At 36.6% G+C, this 21,719-nt stretch overlaps 2 protein-coding genes, 2 long non-coding RNA genes and 1 pseudogene across 4 annotated transcripts; 2 read left to right on the top strand and 3 right to left on the bottom strand.

The window, feature by feature from the left end:
- Positions 1 to 1,135: 1,135 nt before the first annotated feature.
- On the bottom strand, positions 1,136 to 4,127 carry LOC145209386 (solute carrier family 49 member A3-like). The gene is made up of 2 exons (XM_080079667.1): positions 4,063 to 4,127; positions 1,136 to 3,639 (listed from the first exon to the last, which is right to left on the bottom strand). Exon 2 carries the CDS (start codon positions 3,632 to 3,634, stop codon positions 2,156 to 2,158), a length of 1,479 nt encoding a protein of 492 aa, XP_079935793.1. The 5' UTR covers positions 3,635 to 3,639; positions 4,063 to 4,127; the 3' UTR covers positions 1,136 to 2,155.
- Positions 4,128 to 4,362: 235 nt separating this feature from the next.
- LOC145209387 (uncharacterized) lies at positions 4,363 to 5,629 on the top strand. Its single transcript, XR_013855090.1, has 3 exons — positions 4,363 to 4,567; positions 4,632 to 4,703; positions 4,792 to 5,629. It is a non-coding gene; the product is annotated as an uncharacterized LOC145209387 (long non-coding RNA).
- Positions 5,630 to 6,878: 1,249 nt separating this feature from the next.
- Positions 6,879 to 8,260, bottom strand: LOC145209384 (uncharacterized). Its single transcript, XR_013855089.1, has 4 exons — positions 8,124 to 8,260; positions 7,763 to 7,914; positions 7,592 to 7,701; positions 6,879 to 7,044 (listed from the first exon to the last, which is right to left on the bottom strand). It is a non-coding gene; the product is annotated as an uncharacterized LOC145209384 (long non-coding RNA).
- Positions 8,261 to 11,705: 3,445 nt separating this feature from the next.
- On the bottom strand, positions 11,706 to 13,178 carry LOC145232063 (solute carrier family 49 member A3 pseudogene; annotated as a pseudogene).
- A 2,001-nt stretch (positions 13,179 to 15,179) lies between these two features.
- LOC145231990 (solute carrier family 22 member 4-like) lies at positions 15,180 to 19,984 on the top strand. The gene is made up of 12 exons (XM_080096504.1): positions 15,180 to 15,358; positions 16,121 to 16,313; positions 16,399 to 16,543; positions 16,604 to 16,686; positions 16,825 to 16,928; positions 17,203 to 17,357; positions 17,559 to 17,727; positions 17,794 to 18,030; positions 18,245 to 18,459; positions 19,055 to 19,237; positions 19,342 to 19,480; positions 19,655 to 19,984. The coding sequence occupies exons 1-12, from the start codon at positions 15,180 to 15,182 to the stop codon at positions 19,728 to 19,730; spliced, it is 1,878 nt and encodes a 625-aa protein (XP_079952630.1). The 3' UTR covers positions 19,731 to 19,984.
- Positions 19,985 to 21,719: the final 1,735 nt, after the last annotated feature.

Here is a 21,719-nt window from a genome sequence, read left to right as displayed (position 1 = left end):
ATCCAAAAAAAAGACATTTAATCCAAAAAAGAAGTGGCAAGTTACACCGACTTGTCACCAATAAAGGTGCTGAATTTGCAGTAGTAGCGAAGCATAAAACATTGCGTGCGCACCAAATACGGGCTTGTCGACCAACGAGGCGCTATGCATAATTTTCAATTGCGAAATCGCGTGTTAGGACGTTGACCTAAACAACTGACCACTTCAGGAGACCATTCACCTTCAGATGCTGGTTGGACAAATGAGCTTTATCTGCATAACCTTGTATAAAAAGGATCGGGTTCTGAGTGTTTATAACGTAAGTGGCTATTCTTATTTGTCTGACCAAATTCTGGTTACATAATTCAAATGTTGCTTTGACAGACACCATGTTGTGTCATGAAAAAAGTCGTTGTGTCAATACTCTCGCGAGAAGTAAATTTATGTTTAGTGCCCAATTCAAGCTTTTGTTTTGCTGACAGAAACATTCAGCTTAAACAAATGTGTCATCTTGGACCATTTTTCCCATTAGCGTTCCCTAAAATAGGCAATTACATGTTGCATTCGCATTACTTACAGATGTGTCCAGACCTTTGGTGTTTTTACTTTTCTATCTGTACCTTTCACAAAACTGAGTAGCCCTGCCCTACGTAATGTCCCACATAGCCTATAATCTTCAGATTATTTTAAGCATCAACTTTAAAATACAGCTCCAAGTAAAATAACATTAAATCATAATAGTAGTTTAGCAAAAAGATGTGTACATTTTTTTGTATCAAAAACTGTTTTGCTGTTATTTCGTGAAGAAATGTATTACTAAGACAACGCGGTAAAAACCAATTACATCGAACCAGCTGCCTGACGGAGCAATTAATCGAATACTTAAAACCTGTTTTGGTGGGGGAAAGTGTTTTTGTATTGTAGACTATAATTAGATAGTGTCTCCTCTGCGCAATTAGTTCATGGTAAGTGTCCGCCACGTGAAATGCCGTAGTAAATCTGGCATTTAATCCGGAAAACGTGTTAACCCAAAACAAAATACATCGTGTTATAAGTGAAGTAAAGGATGTTACCTTATTATTTTTAGAGGACAGGCAAAGCTCGCAGTTTCAACTTATCCAAGAAATACAGAAATACGATAAAAATATCAACACGCTACGATTGTACGTTTGTATTCTTGATACAGAATTCGTTACACCACACTGATTGAACATTGGCTCTTACATAGGGATGTTTATGTTGTTTGCGTCCAAAGGTTGCTCAAATGCTCAAGTACTGCAACTACATACGTAGCAATCGTATGTGGTCGAATTAGTTCAACATTGCATTGTCATACTATTAATGATTTATCAAAATCAGTTTAATCAGTTTGTCACAAGCAAACCTTTGTTTATTGATTTTACAAAACCACAGTTACCTTGTTACAAAATTTTAAAAAAGGTTTTAGAATTAGAATCTAATTCACACATTTTATACATGCATAATACGGAACACAACATACAAAAGAGTGACATACTGCAGAATATTGCATGCGTAAGTCCAAAAGTAGAGGTATTTCGTACCAACAATCCTTTGGAACAATGCAACTGTGAACAAAAAATGTGTCCAATTATCAATGATTAGGAAACATACACAAAGAAAAAAAAAACGTGGCAGAAAATTAGTTTAGAAACAGTGTAATGAAAATTTCGGCACAGAATTACAGCTCACTGGATGACATGGAAACATTTGATTACAATGCTCATAACTGTTAAGTAAAAAAGCAATGTTTAAAGTGGCGAATTTTTGAAGTGCTGTGTAATGAAATGCGTACCTGGCTATTTTTTAGAAGAGCTTCCAAATACAAATACAAAAAATGTAAGATAAATTTGGACAAATATATAAAGCCACAAATACAGAAACTACTGGTAGCAATCAAAATTTATGTTGGGTATACAATTAAACTTGGTAGTGATATATAAAGTAGGATATCACTTTAAAAATTCTTGCAGCAACAAGTAAACAGGTCAATCAGTAACAGAGTTTGGTGTTAAACATAAACCTCAAAAAGCAATAAATTTAAGACAACTGAAACCATAGGTTATTTCATTTACTATTTTTTTACAAATCATTAATATATGAGTGGTACACTGCTTAGGCAAGTTGTAACATTTCAAAGTGGTTTTTAATTAAAGATTCATGCACTTTTTTCTGGTGTGTCAACATCAGTAACTTGTTTGCCTGCGAAAAATCCTGTGCCATTACTTGTTTGGGCTGCATCTTCCTGTTCTGCCAAAAGTCGGCGATACTTGGTACGGAAAAATATTAAAAACAGCAACAATACAACACCCGCATAACCTGTCATTATATATACAGGCAGTGACATGTCGTAGACAGCAGTAGCAGGGCCAAGATTCTCACTGGCACACTTTTGATATGTCTGTTGGTCTTTTGGAATTTCAGTTCCAATCGATTGCAACACAAGCACAAGAATTATTCCTTGTAATTGCCCAGACATAAATACAACACCAGAGCTTGTTGCCTCACCAACTGGGTATGTAGTTTCAACAGCAAGCTCATTACCTATTGGGTAAACTGGAATGCCAAAAAATCCAAATACTCCACAAGCAACTGCAATGGCAACCCACTGATTAGGGCGGTTGTGCAGAATGGCAAACGCAACCAAAGCCAAGACTGCAATTAGAAAACCCAGTTTGGTGACTTCAGTGAAGCGTTTTGTTTTGTCAACAATAACACCAGCAATGCCAGCTCCAATAAATCCAACTCCAATCAGTACAGTGCCACATACAACTCCAACATAAAAGTCATCATATCCCCATGGACAAAGAATTTGGGACAACAAAGTTGTCAAAACACTAAACAAAGCAATCCCTGCCCCAACAGTTAAAGCTAGAAGTAAGTATCTCCATTTTCGGAATAAAATTTTGACACCAGCCCAGAAACCTTCAGAATCGGTTGCAGCACTGGAAGTTGGTGGGGTTGGAGGACTACTGCTCCACCAACCAAATGTTGCCATCAAAACAGCAAGGTGGGCTGGAATGCTCTCAATGCCAAGCATAAATAACATGTCTTCTGGTTTAGGAAGTAAAATTGGAGAAAGAATATTACACAACATGATTCCCAAGGGGTTGGCAACAGTGGCAAGCATGTTGGCCAAAGCTCTTTGGTCCTCACGAAACCACAAAGCAGCTAATTTTGTCGGTGAAAATAACATAAATGGCTGGGCAAAAGCTGCAATACATTGACCAATGAATAAGAGAGGAAGCACAGCTGAAGGTAGAATTCCGTCAACAGCACTAATCATTCTTATAACACAACCAATGGAATTAAGCCAAGCCCCAAGTATAATTGAAAACCTCAAACCAATTGAATCGATGAGCCATGTAGCAACAATACCACAAGGAATGCCAGTAATCATAAACACCACAGATAACCAGTTAATGGTGTCAAGGTCAGTGTTATAGAAGCTAGCAGCTTTGTATGCCACTGGTCCGAATGAAAGCCATGCCAAAGCATTGGATAAATTGAGAATGCACAAAGTGGCCAAGAGAAACCATCGCCGTTTGTAGACACGATAACCAGTCTCAGTAGTTGTCAAAACCACTTCAGAACCAACAGGAACATCATTTGCAGAACCATAATTGTCCATTATCATGTTTCCTAAAACAGCATATGTGGCAGATGAATATTGATAAACAAAAAATGAGGCAAAGTACCTAAAACATAAACATTTATCACCAGAAACATTCAATGATTTTTTCCCCACCCTATATTACTACATATACATTAGTTGTATGCTTCCGAAATAAATTGAAAATGTTTCAGTTCTTGCAATACCACAAACTATGTGGAAGAACTTTAGAACAAGGCTATTTCACCTAAGCCACCGCCCTCAAAAAAGTTATTTTCCCTCAAGACCAGGTGCTGAAGTTATAAATAAATAATGTTCTGATAGTTGGTACGAACAGAATGGATGAGACGAACAAATCTTAATTTGTTTTCCTAAGTAACCTAACATCAACTGAAACAATGTATGATATAGAAAGCCTTGCTACAACAGCTGTGTTGCTACATTTACCATACCTGTAAGACAAACTGCTATGTATTATTTTACCAGCAACAACAGCAAACTCTTTTTTTCTTTTCCATCATCCAGTTTGAAGCAAAATTACGAGACGCGGGGTGGTAAGCACTTTTTTACGGTAAGCACTTAATGTGAAGCGGCAGGTACTGGGTTACCGTTGTCAAGAAGAAATCAACGAATTTGGCGCGAAACCCTAAAAATGGTGTTTTGAGCCTACTTAAACTCTTAAATTAGTTATTGAGCAGAAATTGTCAATTATGTGAGTTAAAAGACGCCATCCTTTTGGTGCGTGACCCCTATCGAGGTTATTCGCTGTAGCGAACTAGAGGTAAATGTATTGCATCGGCTGGTAAGTTATTTTTATAAAGCCAGCAAATTCTTTATGCTTGTGGTTTTCGACTTTTATGCTTGAAACATCGCCGTCCATTTTGTTAAATGCTGGAATACGCCTGATTACACCGTACAGTAGTCGACTCTACGATTTTAAATTGTAGCCTGCTAGTGGTAAGTTACAAGTAATATTTTTGTGATCATTGCATCATTTTCAAGTAAAAAAGTTTGTTTTAAGACTTTTCCGTACATACAGGATCGCTGCTGTTAAACAACCTGTAGGTTAATTGTGTCCTTCATCGTACTTGTGGTAAGTCTTTTCATGAAACTAATACATGCCAGGCATATCTTAATTTCTAATAATTCATGTCACTGCCTATTTTTCACTCTTGTTTCAGATACAAAAAAGTGAGATTTACTGGAAGAACAGATACTTTCTATTGGTTATAAATCTATTGTCTCATACCTGCTGGATGCCAACCAACTCTCATTGCCAAAACTTATGAAATCTTCATAAGGAAAGGCACTTTTGGTCAAACACCAAAAGTTAGTGATAAATGACATCTGAAATCGGTTTATTATATGGTTTTGAAATGCAAACTTGTCACATTTAAACAAAACAAAAATCCAGTTTAAAAAAAGAAAAAAATTGGCCATTCAGATACTCTTCCAAACATAAAAATTGATGATAAAAGTGTACAGTTCCAGTCCAACGTTGCAGTACTTGGCATCAGTTTTACTTTGAAATGTTTCCTTTCTTTTTTGTCATTGTCAGAATACTTGCTGTTTGCATGTGACCCAAGAACTACAAATATGCTCCACCATTATTTTACCCAAACATCAAAACTCAGTACAAGTCAACCAAACATTTTATGACAGGCATACTGAAGTGAATTGAATTAAGAGAAAGCTTAACAAAAGTAAATAATCTACACATTTTGAGTACTGTTTTAAGATTAACATCATACTGGCTGATTAAGAAACTTGAGCCCTTTCTGCATTATCCCTTTGTGTTGGGCCAAAAGTAAACTGCAAAATAGTTTAACATTGCATGTGGTGGTATCTTCAGCATCGCTGGAGAACAAATGTTCTTATTTGCAACATGAAAGACATTAACTGATCTTTTACAAGTTTGATTCTGTTGTGTTTATACTGTTTTATAAGTTTATGTATAATATTTGTAACAACTATGTATTGCATATTAATTTTCTGCAAAATAAAACAAAAAATGCAACAGTTTTTTATGTAACATTGCTATTCAAGTTAAAAGTGACCAGTAGATAGACTCAATCAAGCTATATATTAATGTTTTATGCAGCCAACATGCACAAAATTTTATGTGCAATTTTACTGAATTAACTCCACATCGGATAGCATTAGGCTTTTAATAATTCAATTCTTTATATTTGCCACGCATTCATGCGAAAGTATATTGTTTAAAAAAAAAATTTGTATAATGTCACACTCAAAAAGGCTAAAATTTACATGTTCATATACGACAGCGATTATCTTTTTTGATTTGTTTTTGTTTTAATTCTAAACACTATTATTTTATAAAAAAAAATCACTAAAAACATTTAAACATGTAGCCAAAATGGTTTAAACCACATCATTTACCTTGTTGCAAGAGGTAAGTAGCTAAAACAAGTAATGCGGGAGTGTGGTTATGACGTCATAAGCGCGTTTCATTTTGATTGTTATTTTTGTGTATCAACGGTATCCCAGTACCTTTTTTACAGTCAGTAGGGCATTAACAACGGTAACCACAGCCTGTGATTGTTACGTCACAAGAGGGTTGTTGCCAGTTTGGCGCGGGTTTAAATGTGGAGTTTAGACAGCTTAACTGTAGGCTAAGGCAAAGTGAAGAGAAAACACATCCCGTAATGTTTTAAATCCGATAATTGTGCCACATTTGCGCATAGGTTGTCTGCGGAACATTTTTAAATTGAACATAAACTTTTCTGGCATTTTTAGGTATTTGCCTCTGCCAAACAATGAACTGTAGTTTGTGTAAAATCGGTATTAGTTTCAGGGGAAGCATGAAACGACTTTGCAAATATTTTAAATTAACACATTGAAATGTACAACCTTTAATCTGCGACTTGTCTGTCTGAATAATCAGATTTAACTGTTTGTAATAGTATTTTCCACAAAAACTAATGGTGTTTGCCACAAAACTTGACTATTTGAACAGGTTTATAACAGAACTGGATATTGGAGCCTGCTGATAATTTAAAATATACATAAATTTTCTTGTTTCTATAAGAACTTTATGTTTATCTTTGTATTGCAGATGTGTTAATATAATAATATAATAAACAATAAATTTGTTTGAGCCTAAAGACCATGAAACATCAATCACAGGAGGAAAACATGTTTTAATACCTTGATATTGATTATTTGGCCTCTTGTTGCTCTCTGTGATATTGACACTAGTTATATTGCTTTTTAAACTACCTCTTATTAACCTATTTTAAAAAAAATCTGCACTTGATTTGAGTTTATTTGAAAGTAAAGAAAATGAAAGTAAACACACAAAATGTAGCACTTGAATGCAGTCATGAAAAAGACACAATATATTGTGACAAAATTGCAGTTGAGACCCCCTTGCAATTTGTATAGTACCCCCAAAAGCATGTGTCAGATCCAACCTGTAAATATATTTTTTAAAGGAGTGACATATGTGTAATGAAATGCTACTGAAGTTGTGAACACATAACAAGTACCTATGAAGACCAAGCTGACATTCAGAATGACATTTTTTCTAGTTAATACATGGTTTCATAAATTCACATATTATAAGGTATTCAGGGGTAACCACTGATGGTACACTACCATAACCACATCTTCAAGTGGTGATTATTTTATATCACTTGACAGAACATTAACAATACATATGACCAAACCTGGGATGGAAAATACAAAAAAATGACTGTAAGGAGTGAAATCAATATGTATTCCCTTTAGGCAGATGACCAAAAATTTCTACTTATCATTTTTTAGCATTATCAAGTTGTACTTGAAAACCTGGTATTGTTGTGTTACTTAAATAGATGGTAGTTGTCATGCTAGACTCCCATAGTCTATAACAGTACATTAAAGATTATCTTGTAGCAGTGGGGATGCCTGTCATATGCCATTCAATGCATTTTTGGCATTTTAAAAGTCTATTGCAATGAACATTTAAAATTGTTTTACCTGACTCATTTGCAACGTATTTCTACAAATCTGTGCTTTTTGTCAGTGTCCTCTTGACTTCCTCTAGAAAGCGTATTGTTGTTTTTTTATTCGCCATTTAAAGTGCAAACCTAAATAAACACAGATTTTGCAAAATTTATGTGGTAACGAATTTTTATCATTATAAATCACCTGCAGTTATTTCCGAGCAAAGGCTATAAGAAACGTCTGCTAAGGTATTAATTGCGTTTTTTAAATAACGAAGCAAGTGCTAGCTGTCTTCCCATAAATAGTAGTGGAAGAAACTGTTGCGACCGTCGGGTATCATCGTTTGGTTGAAAGCACTAAAGTAAAAAGGCATTTTCAGTTTCCTACTAATGATGTAACTTGACGTTCACTTCGCATTTTTTAGTCCCTAAAGTTGCAAACTGTGTTGACTGCTAGTCTGGTTACGCTGAAACAGAGGCTATATAGTTACATTTATCTTAATGTTTACACTTTATATTCCACGTGATACAGAAACCAAGACTAATTTTATAAACTAAAACCTTACCTTTTCTTAACCAAAACGAAGAACACACACTAGAGCCAAGTTGTGACAGTTGTATTGTGACGTCATAAATCGCCTTTCTTCATTCACGGTTGTTAATGCCCTACTGACTGTAAAAAAGTGCTTACCACGCGGGGTTACCACTGATCTCTATAAACACTGGATCGCGCTACTGGCCGTCACGGTTGAAGCATAGATAACTTAATTCACTAGATGCGCAACTCGTCTGCCGACTAAATATTAAAAAAAATCTCTCGGGTGAATTACTACATAGAACAAGATGTAGCTTTTAATGTGTAGTTATGTTTTGTTGATGTATTTTTTAAACATTTTTATTTTAACAAATCTAATTTAATTACCACGAACGCGAATATATTGGTTTTGCCTTCCTTCAGACGTTGCACGTTCGAATGAACAAGTACACATTTCGTGTGCATTGGTAAGAACATACACATATTTTGTCGTCTTGTCGATAGTTTTTTGAGCTGCGGCGTTTAGTTTGATAAAAATGTTTTAGTTTTTGGAATTTTCTGAATAATATCATAAAAAAATGGCAATTAACCTTATTTATGTAGCAAGTTTGGACTTTGAATTCGCTGAATTGCACAATTTGCATGTGTGTACCACCTTGCTACATATATGGGTTGCCATTATGGTGTCTGCATTTCTGGCCCCGTAGTCAATAAATCCAACTAAGTGGCCTTCCTAGAATACCGATTTTCTTGACTACATGAAAATAATAAATTAAAAAAAACATGAAAAAGTGCATAAATTGCTGCTGTTAACTAACTTTGCATCCACAGAGCATTGACTACCAATTGGTTGATACCACATGCACCAGAGCCAATATTTTTAACAATCTACCATACAGTGTTTTTTAGGATTGTGTGATGATATGTCAGTTCAAAAAATTATGTGTAAAATTGCAACTTATACCTGTACTACTGTAAAGTACGTGATGATGGCAATATAAGAACACCACTGGTTCTGAGATGATTATACGCTGCTGGAGCTCTAGCAAACAACTCAATTGCCCAATGAACCACATCAGGGTGGTACCGTCTCCGATTAATGGTCTTTGAAGCATTTTTACATTGCATTTTTAAAAAATGAGGCTTGCCACTCATAGTGAGTGTTTCCACTTTTCTAAATATTGTACAACTTGTTGTTTAAAATGAATTGTTAACTTAAGAAGTGTGTACTAACTTTCAGCTGAGGACCTAATTGTTTAAAAGCTTTCTCAACACTTTTAACGCTGTGGTGTTTAACTTATGAAAGAACCTTTCTGTCAAATGGTGCTTTTCTGCTTGTCTTGGCCACAACAAATGATTTTAGCTGTAATAAACATTTATATGTTCATGGGCAATGTTACCAATTTTGTCCTGTACTGCTGTTTAGGAATTTTTTGGGATGGCAAAGCACCAATTTTAAACTTTTTTCTGCAACCAATAATCAGCAGATCGTTTTTTCAAATTGATCTTCACATATGAATGCTCTAAAAGAATTACTGTTTGATTTTGACAACAGAAGTGGGTTAAAAGGAAATTAATATTACGTTTCTTTATGAAGCATGTATTATGTCTCCCTAAGTTGGGTCACGCAATGAGAGCACACATTTTTGTAAGTTGCTGTAATGTTTCTTCATATCAGAGTAGCTTTTAAATTCAGGATTGCCTATTTTAAACAAAGATTTTTTGCCATTGGCTGGCACGGTGTGGCTAACCTAGCTATTACACAGAAATACAACTAAATCACAAATACGAGAATTTAGTCTTGTCCATGGTATATTTAACATACAAAATCAATCAAACAAAAACGGTTAGTGATCCTTTTAAAACACACAATAAACTTCTAAAAACGAATAAAATACAAGAGATACATGACACTTACGTAACCTGCAAGTTTATTATCACTTCAATTCCAAAGTGATTTGACGTTTAATGCAATAAATTGCTATTTTTTGCCAATATCTTCACTCTTCACCCATTGCCCGCCATTGTAAAGAAGCCAATGTGTACTGGTTCATTCAAGCGTGACCTGTCTGAGCGATTTCGCCGAGTTGCGTATCTAGTGAATTAAGTTATAAGTTATCTATGGTTGAAGCAAGCAAATTGAAGCGTAATGGCGGCTGCAAAAGGAAGCCCCAAAAATGCATTGCGGGCAATGGGGAGAGAGTGGAAAAAGGACGATAATTTTTGTTTTAGGTATTTGCATAGCGATTTTTGCAGATATGATTTGCAGATTAGTAGGATGCATGTATTCCAGTGTGTAATAACCTATAAATATGCGTAGATTGACTGTGATGTGTATTAGTGTAGGCATGGGCGCCGCCACGTAGGGGCAAGACGCATTTCAAGGAGGTTTTGAGTTTTAACACTAACAGTTAGCCAACGTTTGTCCAATTATATATTTAGACGATTAGCCAACGCCAACCAAAAAGATGTTGGCCAACGGTTACCCAACTAAGTCTTGCTATCTGGGAAGACTTTGGTGCCAATCAAAAAACAGCAGTTTGGACCAGCACAAGATGATGTTAAATGAAGTATCACATCATCATGTGTGAAGGAAAGAGCCATTCTTGTTGGATTTATGTCTTAAATATAGAGGAACGCATGTAAACTACTCATATTGCACTAAAAAACATTTATTACAACTCAGTAAAGATTTATTTCAACACTAACTTAAAAACGTTTTAATTCCCAGTACACATACAAACACCTCACAGTCAATCTACGCATATTTTTTGGCTATTACACACTGGAATACATGCGTGCTATTAAACTACAAATCATATCTGCAAAAATTGCTTAAAACAAAATTTAGTGACATTTTCCCACTCTCTCCCCATTGCCCGCAATGCATTTTTGGGGCTTCCTTTTGCAGCCGCCATTACGCTTCAATTTGCTTCACAAATCACCCAACCGTTCAACGGAGTAGCGCAATCCAGTGATTATAGAGATCAATGGGGGTTACGCATGCGTAGTTTCAAAAATCGCATGTGCCGATAGTCAGATGATTATTACGTGATGGCATGGATGTTCAAAAAATAGTATCGAATCCCCTTAATAAAGATCAAAGGACTCGCCGGTGTCAAGTCAGTAAAAACTAAAAACAACGTAACATGCTTAACGATTAGCACGTGACGCTTGTTTGTTACGCATCAGTGACTCAGTTGAGATGCGTTTTGCAAACATGTCGTCAGAGTTTAACTTTAATCCGATTTTAACAAAACAAAAAAATTTTCGTGATTTAAAAAGCAGAAGCTTCGAGATTGTCTGTGAATATCGCGAAGAGAATGCCGGAGTGCCTAGTGCAATATCATGTCACGTTTGGGGCCTTTGTAAAAACCAAACAAACACTAAAAAAATTTTTTTAAAAAGTGTACACTACAAGAATCAACTTACGTACTGCAGAAGCGCAGGTAGTTTAACAAGGATTTATACATGTATTCCCGGTCCAACTTTGTTAAACTGGTTGATTGCTTTTACTGTTGTCCTGATTCCCGGCATGCTCAGTTAAAAATGATAAAAGAACAGGATTCGAAATAATTATTCTAGAATAAGTAAATAAAAATGGAAAAAAACATCAATTGTTTTTTATCGTTAAAGGTGTGGTTTCAGATGCTAGTGGGTCAGATTCGTTATTTCTGTTGCCAGTTTTCGGAGAATCTGCCTCCGCTGATAGTCGATGGTACTTGGTACGGAAAAAAATTAAGTACAATATACAAACACATCCGCCATAAGCAACCATGACATACACCGGGATTGACATGTCGTAAACTGGAGTAGAACTTCCGTGATTACTACTGGTACATTGCTGATGTTTCAACTCACTTATTTGCAGTTTTGTTGCAATTGATTGCATGACCAGTATGAGTATTACTCCTTGGAGTTGTCCAGATATAAATATCATTCCGGAACTTGTTGCTTCGCCTACTGGATACGTCGCCTCCACGGCAAGCTCGTTGCCAATTGGATAAACAGGAATTCCAAAAAATCCAAAGATTCCACAAACCACCGCAATGGCTGCCCATTGATGAGTGCGATTGTGCAAGATTGCAAAAGCCACCAAAGCACATATTGCCAGGGCAAACCCGATTTTTGTTACTTCTGTAAAACGCTTTGTTTTGTCAACTATTGCACCCCCAATTCCAGATCCAATAAAACCAGCGCCAATAAGAACGCCGCCACAAACAACGCCCGCATAGTATGTGTTGTAACCCCAAGGGCAAAGTATCTGAAATAGCAGGGTAACCAAGGAACTAAACAAAGCAATCCCAGCACCAACTGTTGCCACCAAAAGCAAGTACATCCAATTTCTGGACAAACTTTTCAACCCTTGAAAGAAATTTTCAGATTTGGTTGCAGCACTGGGCGATGGTGGTGTAGGAGGACTACTGCTCCACCAACCAAACGTTGCCATCAACACAGCAAGAAGAGCTGGAATGCTTTCAATACTTAGCATATAAAGCATTTTTCCTGGCGTTGTAAGTAAAATTGGTGACAAAATATTACAGAACATAAGACCTAATGGATTAGCAATGGTCGCCAGCATGTTAGCTACAGCTCTTTGGTCTTCACGAAACCACAGAGCAGCCAGTTTAGTCGGCGAAAACAACAGAAACGGCCCAGCAAATGCTGCAGAACATTGGCCAAGAAACACAAGTGGAAGCTTTGCTGATGGTATGATGCCGTCCACGGCGCTAATAATGCGTATCATACATCCAACAGCATTTAGCCACGCTCCTAAAATAACTGAGAATCGTAAACCAATGGTGTCAATTGTCCAAGTTGCCAGTATACCACAAGGTACTCCAATAACCATGTACACTATGGACAACCAGTTAATAGTTTTCAGATTTGTGTGATAAAACGTGGCTGAATTATAAGCCACTGGTCCAAATGACAGCCAAGCTAAAGCGTTGGATAAATTAAGAACCCATAACGTTGCGAGAAGAAACCAACGTCTTTTGTACACTTTGTAGCAAGGTTCGTTCAATTCTGTAGCCAACGTGGTCTCATCAGAATGATTATCATCCAATGTCTTACTATCACCCATATTGGATTATGTTGATTGCTTTTACACCTTTCTTACAAAAAAGTGAAATATTGATTGCAACACTCACGGACACGACATTTGCTTATGTTTGTACATCGAAAAGGCACACCCCCTTTATACAAAAGAGCTGCGCTTTGTTGGGCGGATATATTTTATACAGACCTAGCAAAAAGCTCTGTATTAAATTTAATTTCTTGCAACAACTCTCGGTGTGGTTATAAGTTTATCAGTCGCATTTTCATCATTGAGGAAATAACTGCAAGATTGAACTAAGTTATGTATTGAAACTTATCTCTGACCATACGTATGCTGTAATCAATGTATGTTGCTGTTTCTAAGCTGAAAGGTGTATATCTCTGATTTGCAAACACTCGCCCTACATAAAAAGATTATCAGCATCAGGGACCACGAACAACAAACACGTGATGTACGACTTATTTCCTGAATATTTAACGCATCCGTCTTGCTGAACTGACGACATTGTAAATTACTTCCAAACTGACTTAGTGAGTTTTATTTGTTAACAGTTTACAAAACATTATCTAAAATAACATTATCGGTCTTTGAGGAACAAATATTGTTCGCAACACATAACATATTTTTTCGTTTAACAAAACGTGCACACAAACTAGGCAAGGCATTATTAACTGTTTGATTAGGGATTGAAAACAAACTTACTTGCAATCATGCAACAACACTATATAATTTCCATCAGAAATATGCAGCCGTATAATTGCAATACGTTCAACCAGGCTCCGAAACAACGTCGACAAATGAATTACACTTTTTCAAACGGACTTATTTCGCAACTGGCCTAAGAAAGCTTTCTATAAGTAAGCTGTAAATTGTTTCATTTTAAGGTCAGGTTTTGCACGTTTTCATTCAATTTTCAATGTAGTACAAATTATTATGTAATGGCTTGTATGTTTGCCAGGACAACTACGGACGTCAGTTTTTGTTTCTTTACAAAGTGTAAGGTTATACAAAAAAGTTCCCCACTATTTTTGAAAGATTTATATTCTATAAGTTATATTGCACCGTTCCAAGCCAAAACTGCGTATGACAACGTTTATGTTAACATTTTCTTGTACAGTCGATGTTTCGTACATTAGCTGATATGTGGTATTTCCTGACATTTTTATTCTACGTTTCCTTATCGTTGCATTCCGGAACTGGCTAGGCAATTTGTTCGTAGAAATATCATTGTGGGAAAATGCAATTTTCTGGACTGCTATTTAGGCACGATAGCCTGTTGTGGACCAATTTGCTATATGTAGGCTAACAAAAATTTCAGTTAAACGGGAATTTTTGTTTGGGAAGGCGTTGTCAACCACAGAAATTGGACATGACGTCAGAGCGTGTCCTGCCTCGGAAAGGCGGTGCTTGAAGAAACCACTTCGCTCGATGTTGCTGCGCAACTGATCTGTCGAAAGCGCAACGTGCAGATACTATTCAGACGTACAACATGCAATCTGTACAACAACAAGTACTACCAGTTCAACAAAAGATTGGCTTGTTGACATGTTTGTGTTTTCACGTATACTTCTTTTTAAGATAGATACGGGAGCCCAGGTAAATATTTTGTCACGAAATGATTTTTAAAAACTTCAAGGACGTCCATATATTTCCTTCACCAATATTCGATTGATCTCATATACTGCTGGCCACAATATTCCAGTTTGTGGGAGCGTTGGTTTAACACTGCAATACAGAGAACAGTTATTTACTCTATCATTTGTTGTTGTGGAGATTAATACATTGCTTATTATAGGGTTACATGGAACTGTAGCTCTTTGCCTATTAAATAGACTTCAACCGATTGTCAGTGACGAACAAAATTTGCTGTCCAGGTTTTTAGATTTATTTCAAGGGTTGGGTTGTGTTCCAGGTTGTCACCGATTAACGACCGATAGCAGAATTTGTCCCGTATTCCGTCGCAGCAGAAAAATTCCAATTGCACTCAAGAACAAACTACAGCATGAGCTACAAAGAGTGGAAATCATGCAAGTAATCAAAAGAATAGAGGAACCAACTAAGTGGGTGAACTCTCTTGTAACAGTAGAAAAGAAAAACGGAAAACTAAGAGTTTACTTGGATCTGCGAGATTTAAATGAAGCAATTTTGCGTGAGCACGTGCTTTTAAACCATCATTTTGGCACTTTGGTTTGGCTAAGTATTAAGTAATGGAAAATTTTAACTTTGCAATCATGACTTTTCGTCCCATGAAAATTATATGCTGCTTTTGCGACATATGCTACCATGTGTTCTCATGATTCAGTAACTATTGGAAGTTTATATTCGGTGTCGTTGTTACATGTTCCCGTCTTCCTCATATGTTCCAACAGCCTGGCCATAAGACAGGCTGTTGCGTAAACCGGGCGTTTCGAAATAGTTGTGCAACCCATTGCAGTGCTGCATATCTTTGCAAGCGTTTAACTTAAAACAAACTAATAACTGATGTGAGTAAAAGAAGGTACTGTTCTGGAATGATCGCACGAAAAACGAGTATCAGTTTAAAAGCCAATGTTTAGATAAATGAGACTTGATGTGTGTTGCGTAACCAGAATAAAAGACAAGAACTACATTGGTATTTTGTGGATCATGTCGCCTCTATGCAGCAAGCGTTAAGAATCGTAATAATGAACTTACTCGCTACTGCAGACGACCGATACGAGCCACGAGAAGCAGAAGAATTAACGAGCTTTCAAGTAAACAGTAACACAGCACACGCGCGCACACTAGCCCCCGCAAAACAAAGGGAAGTTATGATATATACATTTATCGCTAGATATCGTCCCTGTGCTATTACGTCACGTGTCGTATATAACCGTGTGCCGCGTCTTAAACGTGGCAGTCTATACAGGTAACCTCTTACAGGTGTGTGCGTTCATGACACAATATAGGTATTTGCATTTCATTTTTCATATTTCGTTTCATTACAGGCAGTCGGGCTTCAATATGAGACTTATTTCTAAAGATAATGATTTCGGTCGTTACGAGAAACGCCTGTGCGTTCTGTTGCTGTTGGCAACCATACCCATGTGCTTTCCACCTTTGCAACCCTTGGTAACACAGTACACGCCATCACATCATTGTGACGTCATGGCCATTTACAATATCACCAACTTCGAAGAAGTATTGGGATTGTACTGTAAAAAAATGTTTTACGCGTACAAACAGATTTCCTATTAGAAACTAATTTGATATTTGTCGAACGCAGGTCGAGTCGTTGGGTTTCAACAGCACAAGTCACTGGGAAGAACAATTACTCAATCTAACCGTTCCAACTGACGTTAAAAAATCCGCAAGATCCGAATGTCTCATGTACAACATGACAAAGCGCCAACTGTCTGTCAAAATAAAAGGTAAGTTTTGATTTTCTTGAACCTGTGTTGTTATGCAGTAAAACCAAATGTGCAACGCAGACCCTTCACGAAATGTTACTTTCGGTGTCTCCGACTGTGACGTGATACATTACGAGGGCGTGGAAATATCAGCGGTTACAGAGGTAGGCCTATTTAAAATGTATTGAGCATATTCTGTACTTAGTTAGTTTATTTCGTTAAATATGTGTATGTCCACGACATTATAAATTCAACAATGGAAGCGACCATAGGTAACCGTAACACTTGCTTTGATCTATTAGTTCGGAATGGTTTGCAGTAATGCATGGCAAAAGCCGTTGACAACATCGATGTATATGATTGGTTTGCTGTGTGGTGGAATCATCACTGGGACATTGTCAGACACGTGAGTAACTAATAATCCACGTTAGTCTATATCAGTAGATCTTAACCTTTTTCCTTGCGGCAACCCATTCAAATCGCCAACCAATTTTCGCACCCCCTTCTGTAATTGCTTAAATAACAAAACCATTGTAATTTAATTAACACGTGAGTGTCAACAAAGAGTTGAGGAACCCCCTAGGAACAGTTCTCGTACCCCTTGGGGGTGCGTGCACCCCTGGTTAAGAACCCCTGGTCTATATCACCCTGTCGAAATGATTTTTTTATTTCTTATTTAGTTTTGGAAGAAAACGGACGTTCCTGGTTTGTAACTTTCTACAGTTTGTGGTGACATTTTGTTCCAGCTTTGGTACCAATATCATCACTCACGGGACTTTAATGCTTTTAATTGGTATTTCGAATATGGGTAACTTTGTTGCGGCCATTCTAATAGGTAAGAAGTGTTATACTGTTCACGATCAGTTATGCGACAAACAAAATTGACAAAACTATAAATATAACACTTAAACGCAACCGAATTAGTGTGTTGTATAAGCTGAAGAAAAAAATGGGCTGATTTCAATTAAACCTTCTGTGTGTCGAATATTTTATTTAAACCTTGTTTTCACGTGTAGCAAACTTACTTATTTCAAAGGATCGGAATTTATGCCAGCCAGACTTCGTTCTTTTTCGTACTTCGCTGTGGCAACGGGTTATTCAATTGGAAGCATGTTAATTGCTGTTATCGCTTATTGCTTCCCAGACTGGAGATGGTTTTTAAGGTTTACAGGATTATTTGGAATTGTTTACATTCCCTATTACTGGTATGTACGGTCATGATACATGTCGGGTTTATGTCTATCGCTCGATGTGTTTTTAATTTTTTACAGGTTAATCGACGAAACACCGCAATGGCTTTTTGCCTCTGGAAAGCGTGAAGAAGCTAGACGCGTTTTACAAAAAGTTGCCATGTTTAACCACAAAGAGACTGAACCAAACTCCAAAGATGTTACTAAGAACTTCGTTGCAAATGAAAACGGGGAAAGCAACGGTTTATGTTCCACGTTGGCTGAACTTTTTAAAAACGGCACAATGCTTAGAAGATGTTTGATCGGTTTTTTCGCATGGTGAGTTTGCTATATTTAATGATTCACAAAACTGCACAGACAGTTGAAGCCGTTACACCGATCAAAGTATTAACAAACGTGTCGTATTTAAGCACGGTAGTCAAAACAAATAACAGCAAATATAAAGTTTGCGATAATTTTTGCTTTATCAGGAGCCGTATTGTTTTGATATTGGGTTTGTGAAAATATTGTTTTTATAATTGCGTTTTGACAGGTTTATGGTCAGCATCTCATACTACACAATGAAGTTAAATTTGAACAAACTAACCGGTGATCGATTTCTGAACATTTTCTTTGGCGGATTGACTGAGTTAGTTGCAACGTTCCTATACTATTTCTTCGTTGAAATTCGTGGTCGCCGACAAGCGTATATGATTTCTATGAGCATGACTGCATGTTCCGTCGCGGTGGCTTCCGTGTTGTCTAGTTGTAAGTATATCCTATCATAGTTTCCATTTAATCTTAAATTGCTAAAAAATGTTTCATGAGTCAGTCAAAAGGATAAAAAATCCAAAATTGTTTCCTAGTTCTTCTGTACTCTTTGTTAACTTTTTAATTTTTTAAGGTGCCCATCATACTATGAACTATATTGTCGCACCACCTTAAGTCTGTAAGTTAGTGGATAAGATGGATGTTTCCGAAATTCCCATCCATAGGATACAACTTTTTAATTTCTGTAGGCTATTACAACAGCAAAGGCGCCGGTTGTCATAAAAAACGATTCAAAAAATAGAAACCACTGTTGTCAAATAGGCCTAGGATTATTGGAGACTGTTTTGGGTAAAAGTCTGTTGGTAAAGCTACTAACAAGAATCCACGGCACAGACCTGCTAATTTTCGATAAGTGGCGCAACGGAGAACAGTCATTAATTGTTGATTTAGCGAATTGCTGACTGAGCAAGCGAAACAAATCTTTATGCTCCGTTGCGCCAGTAACCAGAAAATTAGCAGGCTTGTGCCGTGGGGTCTTCTGTTGGTATAGTTCTACCGTCTATTAAAGTGATTTCCATTGTTATTTTTTTAGATAACGGGACAGTTACCACGGTTCTTGCTATGATAAGTCAACTCTTGATATCCGTTGCTTTTAACGTTGTTTATGTTTACACAAGTGAGTTATTCCCAACTAAATCCCGTCAATCTTTGCTTGGTATCCACTCAGTTGGGGCACGGCTCGGAGGGTTTCTGGCTCCTTTTCTAATTTACACTGGTAGGTGATGGTAACATGCTGTAAATTATCGTTTTTGTTTCTAGTCTATTCCAATTCAACCTTATCTATATTTAGATTTAAGATTATCTATCATGTTTTGTCAGGTGAATCTGGTCACACTCTAGCTCCATCATTTGGCACAGCAGGCTGTTTATTGTTTTCAGTGCTGACCTTCGCGTTTTTGCCAGAGATTCAAAAGTCGGAACTTCCACTCAACGTCACTGAGGCTCTGGCATTGCCTGGGTAAGCAAAAAGTTAAACAAAGCTTCTAAAATACTTCTTGTACGTTTCAAAACTGTAAAAACAAATAAGTTATATTATTCTGAACCTAAAATTTTATGCATCCGAAAATGTTGGTCATAAAATTCATTTTACGACTGAAAAGCTTAAATGAAAATCGTGTGTTTTGCATTTCAGAGGGTTGGATATTACTTGCAAATCTGGTCGATCAAATACAAAACCAGTGGAACGGGAGGACGGCGTTTTGGTTTAACAAAATGGATTGATGTAGTTTAAAAACTTGCAAATCACATGTTTTGTGGTGTTTATTTGTGAATCTTGTTACATGCAGTGTATGCATCAGTCTGCTTTTTATTTATGACATACAGAAGAATTGACATGTCGTAAACTGTAGTAGAACTTCCGTGATTGCTACTGGTACATTGCTGATGCTTTAACTCACTTATTTGTAGTTTTGTTGATTTGCATAACCAGTATGAGTATATTATTCCATGGAGTTATCCAGAAATAAATGCCGTCGACGGCGCTAATAATGCATATCACACATCCAACTGCATTTAGCCACGCTCCTAAAATAACTAAGAATCGTTAACCAATGGTGTTAATTGTCCAAGTTGCCAGTATACCACAAGGTATTCCAATACCAATGCGGTATACTGACAACTTGAACAATTCCGATACATATATGGACAACCAGTTAATATGGTGTTAGTAGCTCTGCGGATCGACTATGCAGTCAGCATGCTCACAGAAATCATATACGCTTGTCATATACGACACTAGTTTCAACGGACAAATAGATAAGGGACGTTGCAACTAACTCAGTCAATCCGCCAAAGATAATGTTCAGAAATCGATCTTTGAACCTGTCAAAAACGCAATTAAAAAAGCAGCATTTCGATGGACCACAAAACAATAAGGTTTCCAGGAGCCAAATATCATCGCAAAATTGGAAGCTTTGCTGATGGTGCAACGGAACTCCGCAGCCAACGCTCCATCTGAAGAATCATCCGATGCCTTGTTATTACTCATTTCGGTTTATTGTAATGTTTATTACAACCCCTTTTTTCAAAGAATAAAAAATTAAAAACGATTAAAACACAAGCAAAATGCAAACATCTTATAATTAATTTATTTAATTTGTTAGTCGCATTTCATCACTAAAATGGCTTTAGTATCAAACCTCTTTGTTAATTAATTTTTTATCTACGACTCGTATATTGTTGTAACTTATATCTTACTATTTTAAAGCTGAAAGGTAGGCCTATATCGCCGATTTGCAAACACTCGCCCCAAATACAAAGATCATCAGCATCAGAGACCACGAACAGCAGCCACGTGATGTACGACTTATTTCCTGTACATAACACATCCATCAAACTGGCGACATGGCAAGTTACATTAAAACTGACTTTGCGAGTTGTATTTGTTCACATTTTACAAAACATTATCAAAAACCACATTATTGGTTTTTGAGAAACAAATATTGTTAGCAACACAAAGCATATTTTGTTTATGTTTTTGTTTTACAAAATGTGCACACAAACTAGGCAATGCTTTACTAACTTTTTGATTAAGGATTACAAACAAACTTGCTTGCAATCATGCAACAACACTTCATAATTTTCCATCGGATGCAACCAGCACGAAAAATGTAATACGTTCAACCAGGCTCCAAAAAAACGTCAACAAATAAATTAAGCTTTTTCAAACCGACTCATTCGCCAGCGCCTTTAGAAAGCGTTCTATAAGGAAGCTATAAATTGGATAATTTTCAGGTCAGGTTTTATGCGCTTAACGCTAATAACTGTGCGTTTTCATTGAATTTCCAATGCAGTACAAATTTTTATTTAATGGCTTGTTTGTTTGCCATAACAACTACTGACGTCATTTTTTTGTTTCTTTACAAAGTGTAACATTATACGAAACAGTTCGCCACTTTCTTGAAAGATATTGCACTGTTACAAGTTCAAAACCCACACTAACCTATTCCATGTTTAAATGGAAAACATGTACCTACATGTTGTGAATTAACCATAAGTGATATTGGTGGTAAGTCTTCAAGCAGCCGCAGCAACATGTTGAATCTGTAACGGAACTTGTACGCGAGTTTCCATTTCGTTTTTAACATTCAAGAATGTGTATCATTGTTGTATCACTGTATGTAAGTGCTTATAATCCATGATTTCAGAATAAGTAGACAGAAAACTGTTAACAAAAGGGCCATGCAGAAACTACTCAT

This window comes from Phallusia mammillata, chromosome 1 (assembly GCF_965637545.1).
Source record: "Phallusia mammillata chromosome 1, kaPhaMamm4.hap1.1, whole genome shotgun sequence".
Taxonomy (NCBI): domain Eukaryota; kingdom Metazoa; phylum Chordata; class Ascidiacea; order Phlebobranchia; family Ascidiidae; genus Phallusia; species Phallusia mammillata.
This window is presented reverse-complemented; position numbering and strand designations above follow the sequence as displayed.

Excerpts from the sequence above, each read along its gene's own strand:
- LOC145209386 (XM_080079667.1), bottom strand. The coding sequence starts at position 3,634 with ATGATAATGGACAATTATGGTTCTGCAAATGATGTTCCTGTTGGTTCT.
- LOC145231990 (XM_080096504.1), top strand. The coding sequence starts at position 15,180 with ATGCAAGTAATCAAAAGAATAGAGGAACCAACTAAGTGGGTGAACTCT. Across the intron at positions 15,359-16,120 it reads TTGGTTTGGCTAAGTATTAA|GCAGTCGGGCTTCAATATGA; the intron begins GTAATGGAAAAT and ends GTTTCATTACAG. Across the intron at positions 16,544-16,603 it reads ACTGTCTGTCAAAATAAAAG|ACCCTTCACGAAATGTTACT; the intron begins GTAAGTTTTGAT and ends TGTGCAACGCAG.